Source organism: Oncorhynchus gorbuscha, linkage group LG10, assembly GCF_021184085.1.
Source record: "Oncorhynchus gorbuscha isolate QuinsamMale2020 ecotype Even-year linkage group LG10, OgorEven_v1.0, whole genome shotgun sequence".
Taxonomy (NCBI): domain Eukaryota; kingdom Metazoa; phylum Chordata; class Actinopteri; order Salmoniformes; family Salmonidae; genus Oncorhynchus; species Oncorhynchus gorbuscha.
Window position 1 is genome coordinate 45,110,995 of NC_060182.1, and position 12,160 is coordinate 45,123,154.

A 12,160-nucleotide genomic window follows, 5' to 3' on the forward strand; every position below is an offset into this window, starting at 1 on the left:
CTGAAAAAAGTAACGCTCCCTATACTTTCAATGCATGTTTCTCCAAAAGGTCAAATGTTTTGCAAAAAACACACAACAAACAAACATAAGACCCTTCTCTCTGTCTCATCTCACAGAATGCAAGGGCTTTGGTTTCCTGCCCGAGTATGTCAACAATAGTCAGTTCTGTTGATACAACAGCCCACGCAATCCTAGCATCTCCTTCCACAAGAATACTTGCACTGACAACATGGAGTAAGTTTCTCCAATAGACTTGACAAGGAAGACTATTTCAGAGGTGCCAAATTGTTTTTTTGAAGCTGTGGCCTGGGTCTGACCGTTCAGTTGTGGCTGTCTCTCTGCAAAAGAAGGCAAGGAAAATCTTGATGTAGTCAGTGCACAAGTTCTTATGACATGAACTACTGGAAGAACTCTGGCTGAAATTCAATCAGCCTTGTTATAGTGATGTTTATGCAGTGTCCTTTAATAAGGACCCTTACAAACTAACAAGGCTGCCTGTCTACTACTAGGGTCAGCTCCCTCTCCACACACACACACGTTGGGCCTGAAGACATACACACACACACACAAACACACACTGGGTGAGCTATAGGTTGGGATGCCAATACGGTGGCACATTAACTGAAATGTTGCTTCTACATTGTGTGTCCAGAAACATTACAGTTCTTCTCAATCGCGTAAAAGCATTTTCTGGAACAATGCTATTGATTTTCAGAATAGAGTGCACAAGATACAGAACTGTGTGGCCTTTTGTAAAACAGTAAATGTGTTTTTAAAATGTATTTTCCTTCTCAAAACATGAGACTGTTAAATTGCTAATAACTACTGCTCCACTCTCCGCTTTCCCCCAGACTATCCACACTGACTCTATGCCCATCCACATGTCTCTACCCACTCAGAACACACACCTTCACCGTCATTATTTCACACACACACCCTCACACCTATGATGCTGCTAAAAATGTTATTGATTCGATTCATTATTACCATTACACTGCTGTTCATTACATATTGTTTGCAATTACTATCTATGTATTTAAACTATCTATGTATTTAACCTGCTACTGGTCACTATTACTGTTATGTTCAGCTCATAGTGTCTCCTGCTACTGTCCTCTCTTCCACTGGTATACTGTTATGTTCAGCTCATAGTGTCACCTGCTACTGTCCTCCCTTCCACTGGCGTACTCTTCAGCAGTACTGTACTCTAATTTACTCTACTGTACAGTACTGAACATATCTACTGTACTGTGATGTCTAGGACTGATTCAGATTTGGTCTGGATCAACCAAGTGTGGTCATGTTTGGGGGCGAAGTTCAATAGAATACCAGCCAGTGTGTTGTATAATACCCAAATATGAAAAAGGATATTATACCCATCATGCAATTTCATTACCCTAATTCAGTTGCTAGATGTAAATCCACTTCCCCTAGGTTTCATGTCATACCTGACACCCCGTTCTTTCTGCAGACATCTTTGAATATTAAATTGGAAGAGATATTTAACAGTTTTTGGGAAACGTGGTAGCACAAAAAAATGATTCTGTTATCAAACTTTGCATCTGCACAGTTCATCCAGTAAATGTGTTTTTGTAAAGTATTCTGTGTAAATTGTTCAAAGTAGTCATTCTGTGGTTTGCTAAACTTTCAAATCAATGGTTTTTGTTTCTCATACATTTTAAGTTGCTTTATAAATACAACATATCTGACATTGTATTCCCATTTGAACTTTGTTGTCAAAAGACTCCAGTCACCCAAGTCATAGACTGTTCTCTCTGCTACCACACGGTAAACGGTACCGGAGTGCCAGGTCTAGGTCCAAAATTCAGGTCTAGGTCAAGAATTTATGACCATCTATGTTATCTACGTTAATACATGTCCATGTGGGCTATGTTATGTAGGTAAAACCTCTCATTTTCTCAAACAGAATTAAGGAACATAAAAGTTCAAATCAGGAGAAACGACAGAGATTATCCAGTTGCAGTACATTTTAATGACCAAAAACATGACATTTCTACCTTTAGATGTGGCATAAAGAAAGTCAAGATATCAGACAGGGGAGGTGATATAAATAATACTCTGAGCAAAAGATGTTTTGAGATTTTCACCCTCCAGACATTCCCAGAAGGTCTTAATGATTAAGACACAATATGCTGCAATAGTTTGTGTCGGGGGGCTAGGGTATTCTCATATCTGGAGAATTTCTCATGTCTTATCCGGTGTCCTGTATGAATTTAAGTATGCTCCTTCTAATTCTCTCTCCTCTCGGAGGACCTGAGCCCTAGGACCATGCCTGGTCATGCTGGTCATGCTGCTGCTCCAGTTTCAACTGTTATGCCTGCGGCTATAGAACCCTGACCTGTTCATTGGATATGCTACCTTGTCCCGGAACTGCTGTTTTCGACTCTCTCTCTACCTCTCTATGCTGTTGGCTATGAAAAGTCAACTGACATTTACTCCTGAGGTGCTGACCTGTTGCACCCTCTACAACTACTGTGATTATTATTATCTGACCCTGCTGGTCATCTATGAATGTTCTAACATCTTGGCCATGTTTTGTTATAATCTCCACCCGGCACAGCCAGAGGAGGACTGGCCACCCCTCATAGCCTGGTTCCTCTCTAGGTTTCTTCCTAGATTCTGGCTTTTCTAGGGAGTTTTTCCTAGCCACAGTTGTTCTACATCAGCATTGCTTGCTGTTTGGGGTTTTAGTGTACAGCACTTTGTGACATTGGCCTGATGTAAAAAGGGCATTATAAATACATTTGATTGATTAAATGCCCATGCATGTTATGTTGTAAATGTGAACATGAGTTAAGGCTGCCACTTCAGACGACTCTGGCGTTTTTTCTTGCACTGTACCCAATGATTTATGAAAACTTACTTGATAGGTCAATGTCCTCATTGAGGTTTTACAGACTTGTTTAATGCGTTTGATGTACACACTTTATTAGAATACTTATGAAATGCACATTGTTATATTTGGTAACACTTGCTTATTTTCCCTCGACTGATACCCCATTCGATGTATTGAACGGTAGTGGGTGGAGCAATGTCTTCATAAGGGTGCGATTTATAAACACTCACAAAAGCTCTAAGGAAGAGCTTGAGGCCGAGACATCGGGCTTAAGAAAGAGCAGTAATACTAGCAATAGCAGTGTGCTGGTTTCTTCTTTTTTTCTCATTGTGTTAAGTGACAAAACTACACTATTAAGAGTGGTCTTCTATTGTCCCCAGCACAAGGTGCAACTGGGTAATGATCATGCTGTTTAATCTACTTCTTGATATGCCACACCTGTCAGGTGGATGGAAATGCTCACTAACAGGGATATAAACAAATTTGAGAGAAACAAGCTTTTTGTGCAGATGGAAAATCTGTTTGAGCTTTTTATTTCAGCACATGAAACATGGACCAACACTTTACATGTTGGGTTTCTATTTTTGTTCAATATAATTTGGTTGTTTTTTAGATGGTTGAAAGCATAGTGATAACACATTAGGACTTCTGACTGTCTTTTTGAGTGGGTGAATAAAAGTCAGTAGAAAACTGATTGATCAATCTCAACCAAATATCACAAAAATGTCCATGTCGAAATGACAGTGGTGTGCCCAGTGGGCTAAGACATTCTTTTTGACAGGGATCATTGAATCATTGTTTGAAAATACATGCAATGCATAAATGATGTGGTCTAGGCTACTGTATCACAGAAATTAAGCTAATACTGTTGTTTTATTTCTTTACTTACCTATTGTTCACCTAACACCTTTTTTGCACTATTGGTTAGAGCCTGTCAGTAAGCATTTCACTGTTGTATTCGGCGAACGTGACAAATCAACTTTGATTTGATTAGCAAGAAATGCAATACAATAGTTTCAAAGTGATTGTAAAATAATGATGCTATTGGCTCTACCATGCCCGTCTTGGACCAGTGCTGCTCAATCTCCAGTGTTTTAAAAATAATGTATTGGGTTGAGCCATGTATGCATATTTTGTAGGCTATCGTAATATTATGAATAATGAAGTATGGTTACTCACATGAAAGGTTGAAGATCTCCTAATCCGACTAACCAACATATCCTCTTCATTAAAAATATTAATGTTATTGCCATCTTCAGGCACATTTTCTCATTAACAAGAAAACAATGCTATTTTCACCTAATCACAAAAAAAAATTGACACGCAAAGCCATGATGTCCGAAATATTGTCCAAACTAACAAATGTCCAAAAGTTTACCCAACCTTAAAAATACTATGTTTGCGTATTTGCGCTATTGCAGAGGTTTTCCAGGTGCACTGTTGTGCCGTGTGCCACCTCCAAAAGCACCTAGCCTACAACTTTTTGACTTGGAGGATTAGTTGATGTGAAAACTACTGGAAAAAAATTGTGTTTCACCAGATACAATGCTATTTTACAGTAAACAAATTGACAACAGAATTTCAGCATGCTTATAGGGAAGAACACTCAACAAGCACTTACACAAATTACTGATGATTGGCTGAGTGAAATTTATAATAAAATGATTGTGGGGGCTCTCTTGTTAACCTTCAGTGCGCTTTTGACATTATCGATCATAGTCTGCTGCTGTTAAAACATATGTGTTATGTCTTTACACCCCCTGCTAGAATGTGGATAAAGAGTTACTTGTCTAACATAATACAGAGAGTGTTCTTTAATGGATGCCTATCAAATATAATCCAGTTAGAATCAGGAATTCCCCAGGGTAGCTGTTTAGGCCCCTTGATTTTTTCCATTTTACTAAACGACATGCCACTGACTTCGAGTAAAGCCAGAGTGTCTATGTATGCGGACGACTCAACACTATACATGTCAGCTACTACAGCGACTGTAATGACTGCAACACTTAGCAAAGAGCTGCAGTTAGTTTCAGAGCCCTAAATATTTCTAAAAATAAAAGCATTGTATTTGGAAGAAAAAAAACACTCACTAAACCTCACCTAAATCTTGTAATAAATAATATGGATATTGAGGAAGTTGAGATGACTAAACTGCTTGGAGTAACACTAGATTGTAAACTGTTAATGTCAAAACATATTGATGGGGAGAAGTCTGTCTATAATAAAGCGATGCTCTGCCTTCTTAACAACAATATCAACAAGGCAGATCCTACAGGCCCTAGTTTTGTCGCACCTTGACTACTGTTCAATCGTGTGGTCAGGTGCCACAAAAAAGAACTGAGGAGAATTGCAATTGGCTCAGAACAGGGCAGCACGGCTGGCCCTTGGATGTACACAGAGAGCTGATATTAATAATATGCATGTCAATCTCTCCTGGCTGTTTTTATTAATGAGAGTTATTGACATGTTGAATGCACCGAGCTGTCTGTCTAAACTACTGGCACACATACATACCCCACAAGACATGCCACAAGAGGTCTCTTCACAGTCCCCAAGTCCAGAACAGACTACGGGAGGCACAAAGTACTCTATTCCACGTCAAGTAACTGACGCAAGCAGTAAAATTTGATTTAAAAAACAGATTAAAAAACACCTTATGGAACAGCGGGGACTGTGAAGCAAAACAAACATTGGCCCACACACACAATAACATGACTAGACATACACTTCAGTACTGTAGATATGTGGTAGTGGTGGAGTAGTGGCCTGAGGGCACACAGTGTGTTGTGAAATCTCTGAATGTATTGTAATGTTTTAAAATGGTATAAAATGCCTTAATTAATCAATACTGTTCACTTGTCAGTTAATCAACTGTCTGAGTCACCCAACTATGTAGGTTTTGGGAGGAGGAAGAGTGGTGGAGGGGCACAAACCCAAATCATTGATTTTACATTTCATTTTTGTATTGAGTTTAGCACCCTGGGTGGAAGAAAAAGAAAAATCACTAAAGCGTTACATGTAGGTGTTTACAGAGTTAGCATTTACATTCAATAGATTTAGCAAAATTTTTTGCAAAATGATCCTTTTATACTCCACTATCTTTCATGAGGTCATACACACACTGACCCATAAGTACACACACACCATTTAATTTAGGTCCTTATAGATCAGTGTCAGCATAGCAACATTACACAATCAGTTGAAGCATATTTTAATGTGATGGTGGATGTGAATTGTATTATGGGCTCATGTTAGGGCTAGGAGTTTATACTGGCCATAACCTGGCCTCGAAATGATAATGCCAATCAACTGCTGCTGTGAGAATAGCATATCCGACTGCACTCTATTTTCTCTCACACACACACACACACACACACACACACACACACACACACACACACACACACACACACACACACACACACACACACACACACACACACACACACACACACACACACACACACACACACACACACACACACACAAAGCAAAGAGAGAGACAGTGTGATGTAATGAAAACTAAATAAAGCAGGATCAATTTTAATATTATAAGAATGAATAGATCCTCTGGAACTCTAAATTGCCCAGTCTACGGCTGCTCTCACAAAATACATATTCAAGGCTACACTACCACCTTGTGGACTTTGTCTTAGCCAGGTTCAGCATTTTGTGAGAGCAGCCATATATGTTTTTTCTATTGTGTGATTGACTGTACGTTTGTTTATTCCATGTGTAACTCTGTGTTGTTGTTTGTGTTGCACTGCTTTGCTTTATCTTGGCCAGGTCGCAGTTGTAAATGAGAACTTTTTTTACTCTGTTAATTAATTAGGTTAGTATTGTGGATGAACTATAATGTTTTTGATTCATCCTCAATTTTCTCATTTTACATTTTAGTAATTTCATATTCAAAAAGGCACTCGCACATCCAAGCGAACAGTTGAATAAGCAGAGAGACAAAATAAGAAACCTGCATACTGCTCATGCTAGTATCACTGCTCTTTAAAGCTGTTACATATCGGCCTCAAGTCTTCTGCACAGAGCTTTTGTGAGTGTTTATAATTTGCACCCTTATGTAGACATTGCTCCACCCACATCCGTTCCATGCATCAAGGGGAGTTGGAGATGAGGGAAAATAAGCAAGTGTTACCAAATATAACAATGTGCATTTCAAAAGTATTCTAATAAAGTGTGTACATAAAACATGTCTGTGAAACCACAATGAGGACATCGACCTATCAAATCAAACTTTGTCACATGCGCCGAATAAAACAAGCGTAGACCTTACCGTGAAATACTTACTTACAAGCCCGTAACCAACAGTGCAGTTCAAGAAGAGTTCATATTTACCAAATAAACTCAGGTAAAAAATAAATAAAAATAATCAAAAGTAACACAATAACGAGGCTATATACACAGGGTACCGGTACTGAGTCAGTGTGCAGAGGTACAGGTTAGTTGAGGTAATTTGTACATGTAGGTAAGGGTGAAGTGACCAAGCATATAGCCGGGTGGCCATTTGATTAATTGTTCAGCAGTCTTATGGCTTTGGGGTAAAAGCTGTTAAGGAGCCTTTTGGTCCTAGACTTGGCGCTCCGGTACCGCTTGTTGTGCGGTAGCAGAGAAAACAGTCTGACTTGTGTGACTGGAGTCTCTGACAATTTCATGGGCTTTCCTCTGACACTGGAAGCTGGAAGCTTGGCCCCAGTGATGTACTGGGCCGTACGCACTACCCTCTGTAGTGCCTTTCGGTCAGATGCCAAGACGTTGCCATACCAGGCAGTGATGCAAACAGTCAGGATGCTCTCGATGGTGCAGCAGTATACGTTTTTGAGGATCTGGGGAACCATGACAAATCTTTTCAGTCTCCTGAGTGGGGAAAGGTTTTGTCATGCCCTCTTCACAACTGTCTCAATATGTTTGGACCATGATAGTTCGTTGGTGATGTGGACACCAAGAAACTTGAAACTCTCGACCCGCAGCACTACAGTCCATCGATGTTAAGGACTTTCCTGTAGTCCACGATCAGCTCCTTTGTTTTCAAGTAAGTTTTCATAAATAATTGGGTACAGTACAAGAAAAATGTCATCTGAAGTTGCAGCATTAACTCATGTTCACATTAACAACATAATGATGAAATGCCCATGCATGTTAAGGCCTTCTGGGAACAATGTCTGGAGGGTGAAATTCCCAAAACATTCTATTTTGCTCAGAGCATTAATTATTTCACCTCCCCTATCTGATATCTTGACTTTCTCTATGCCACAAAATCTAAAAAAAGGTAGAAATGTCATGTTTTTGGACATTACAATGTACTACAACTGGATAATCTCTGTCATGTCTCATGATTTAACTTTTATGGTCACTAATTCTCTGTTTGAGCCCACATGGACATTACCAAAAGTTCTTAGAGACGCATGCATGTTACAGTGCCTTCAGAAAGTATTCAGACCAATAGACTTTTTGCAAAAAAAAATTATACGTTACAGCCTTACTTTAAAATGTATTTAAAATCCTCATCAATCTACACACAATACCCCATAATGACACAACACAGTTTTTTTTAGAAATAAATAAGCATTCAGAACATTTACTCAGTACTTTCTTGAAACACCTTTGGCAGCGATTACAGCCTGGAGTCTTCTTGGGTATGACGCTACAAGCTTGGCAAACCTGTATATGGGGAGTTTCTCCCATTCTTCTCTATAGATCCTCTCAAGCTCTGTCAGGTTAGTTGAGAAGCATTGCTGAACTGCTATTTTATGGTCTCTCCAGAGATGTTCGATTGGCTTAAAGTCCAGGCTCTGGCTGGGCCACTCAAGGACATTCAGAGCCTTGTCCTGAAGCCACTTCTGTATTTTCTTGGCTGTGTGCTTAGGGTCGTTGTCCTGTTGGAAGGTGAACCTTCGCCCCAGTCTGAGGTCCTGAGCGCTGTGGAGAAGGTTTTCATCAAGGATCTCTCTGTACTTTTCTCCATTCATTTTTGCCTCGATTCTGACTAGTCTCCCAGTCCCTGCCACTGAAAAACACCCCCACATCATGATGCTGCCACCACGCTTCACAGTAGGGATGGTGCCAGGTTTTCTCCAGACGTGACACTTGGCATTCAGGCTAAAGAGGTCAATCTTGGTTTTATTAGACCAGAGAATCTAGTTTCTCATGGTATGAGAGTCTTTAGGTGCCTTTTGGCAAACTCCAAGCGGGCTGTCATGTGCCTTTTACTGAGGGGTGGCTTCCGTCTGGCCACTCTTCCTAAAAAAGGCCTGATTGGTGGAGTGCTGCAGAGATGGTTGTCCTTTTGGAAGGTTCTCCAATCTCAACAGAGGAACTCTAGAGCTCTGTCAGAGTGACCATTGGGTTCTTAGTCACCTCCCTGACCAAGGCCCTTCTCCCCCGATTGCTCAGCTTGGCTGGGCGGACAGCTCTAGGAAGAGTCTCAGTGGTTCCAAACTTCTTCCATTCAAGAATGATGGAGGCCACTGTGTTCTTCGGGACCTTCAATGCTGCAGACATTTTGTGGTACCCTTGCGCACGTGTGCCTCGACACAATCCTGTCTGAGCTCTACGAACAATTCCATCAACCTCATGGCTTGGTTTTTGCTCTGACATGCACTGTCAACTGTGGTACCTTACATAGACAGGAGTGTGCCTATCCAAATCATGTCCAATCAATTGTAGAAATTATCAATGGAAACAAAATGCACCCGAGCTCAATTTTGAGTCTCATAGCAAAGGGTCTGAATACTTAAGTAAATAACGTATTTCTGTTTTATATGTAATAAATGTGCAAAAATGTCTAAAAACCTGTTTTCGCTTTGTCATTATGGGGTATTGTGTGTAAATTGATGACAAAAAATGATAATATTTAATAAATTTTAGAATAAGGCTGTAACTTAACAAAATGCGGAAAAGGGGGTCTGAATCCTTTCCGAAGGCACTGTATATTGTAAATGCCACCACTTCAGACTTCTGACAATCTCTTTTTTTAACCCATCGACCAGTTAGGTGCCTTTCCTAGTGAGGCATTGGAAAACCTCTCAGGTCTTTGTGGTTAAGTCGGTGTTTGAAATTCACTGCTCGACTGAGGGACCTTACAGATAATTGTATGTGTGGGATAGAGATGAGGTATTCATTAAAAAAATCATGTTAAACACTATTATTGCACACAGAGTGAGTCCATGCAACTTATGTGACTGATTAGCAACTCCTGAACCTATTTAGTTTTGCCATAACAAAGAGGTTGAATACCTAGACTCAAGACATTTCAGCTTTTAATTTTGAATTAATTGTTAACATTTCAAAAAACATAATTCCACTTTGACATTATGGGGTATTGTTTGTAGGCCAGTGACATTTAAAAAAATGCAATTTAAATTCAGACTAACAATAAAATGTGGAAAAAGTCGACAGTGTGAATATTCATGTGCCTTAATAACAATTTTTTATTCAATCCATAAATACGATTAAATTGTTAAAATTACGAGTTGGTTTAGCCACAAAAAAAAAAACAGGAACCATTCCGCTAGCCATGATTAGCTGAAATAGTGAGTGGGCTGGACACTTCACTGTACCGTTTACACCTTCTGGATCCTGTGCATGTGCCAGATAAACTTAGATTGTATTTGATATCGTGTGTGTTAACCACATGGCCTCACATGTGAATCCTAAAGAGATGGGTGGGGCTAAGGCTTAAGAGGGTGTGAACGATGCTGAATGGGTGTAGACAAAGAAGAGCTCTCCAGTAGGTGTACTTAAACATTCAAGGGCCATTTTCTCAAAAGTAAATCATACATGTAAAGTTAGCTAGCGGATCAGCAAGCTAACGTTTGTTAGCTAGCAAACAGTACACTGTAACTTGCAATGAAAATGACTTTGACAAAATTAGAAACGTATAATATCTGAAAATGTAGCTAGACTCTTACCCGTATACATGGATGACAATTCAAGGCAGACTGGAACCATTTAATTCCGTTTTGTTTGTAGCTACATCTTGTTTGGCCAGCGTTGTCAAGTCACTCCGGTTCACACTGACCATGGCGTGTGCAGAAAGTAGCCCATCACAACTTTTTCCAACTTATCTGTAGATAGCGCCTGCTAAATTCAGGGCATCAATGCTGTTGAGAAAAGCAGCAAAACTGTTGCAGTTCTCAATGGCTGATGTTATACACTATATACACACACAAAGGTATGCGGACACCCCTTAGTGGATTCAGCTATTTCAGCCACATCTGTTGCTCACAGGTGTATAAAATCAAGCACATCGCCATGCAATCTCCATAGACAAACATTGGTAGTAGAATGGCTTTACCGAAGAGCTCCGTGACTTTCAACGTGGCACTGTCATAGAATGTCACCTTTCCAACAAGTCAGCTTCATTAAATTAGTTTCCATGGCTGAGCAGCCACACACAAGCTTATGCACCATGCGCAAAGCCAAGCGTCGGCTGGAGTGGTGTAAAGCTCGCCACCAATGGACTGGAGCAGTGACAACGCCTTCTCTGGAGTGATGAATTACGCTTCAGCATCTGGCAGTTCGATGAACGAATCTGGTGCCCTACCTCACTAATGCTATTGTGGTTGAACGGGAAGCAAGTCCCCACAGCAATGTTCCAACATACAGTAGCTTTCACCTGGATTCACCTGGCCAGTATACATCATGGACAGAGCAGTTGTTCCTAATGTTTTGTACACTCTGTGTGTGTGTGTGTGTGTGTGTGTGTGTGTGTGTGTGTGTGTGTGTGTGTGTGTGTGTGTGTGTGTGTGTGTGTGTGTGTGTGTGTGTGTGTGTGTGTGTGTGTGTGTGTGTGTGTGTGTGTGTGTGTGTGTGTGTGTGTGTGTGTGTGTGTGTGTGTGTGTGTGTGGATAGATAAACACAAACACACAAAACACCTACTCTTTCCATGACGTAGACTGAACAAGTGAATCCAGGTGAAAACTACTGTATATTCCGGACTGACATTGCTCATTCTGATATTATTGTATTGACCACAATCATGTGCTGTCAAGTCTCGCACACCCAAATAACTCTCTGCAGCTGCCACCACAACCTACATTTTCTGACACTTCTGATCCATCCCTGCAGTACAATTAATAACCATTGCTATAAATGCTAAAAATTCAATCTTACTGAAACGTATTTCACTTCTTGGCCTATCCCTCTGTACTGGTATATCTCTACTACTCTCACCTTAACCCATCTTCCTCTACTTTCTTCACTGCCTCAGCATATGACAACTTCTGCTCTAATCTTAACCCTGGAAACCTCAACCTGCCTCTTTCTCACAGGACATTTCTGATCCCCAGC

General features: G+C 40.3%; 1 protein-coding gene across 1 annotated transcript in view; it reads right to left on the reverse strand.

Annotated features, from left to right (window-relative positions):
* Window positions 1-11,033, reverse strand: part of LOC124045183 (multiple epidermal growth factor-like domains protein 6) — a 181,720-nt gene extending 170,687 nt beyond the window's left edge. The window contains exon 1 of the mRNA XM_046364436.1: window positions 10,780-11,033. Within this exon, the coding sequence (XP_046220392.1) occupies window positions 10,780-10,819 (40 nt within the window). The 5' untranslated portion in view covers window positions 10,820-11,033. The remainder of the gene's footprint in view (window positions 1-10,779) is intronic.
* Between the last annotated feature and the right edge of the window lie 1,127 nt (window positions 11,034-12,160).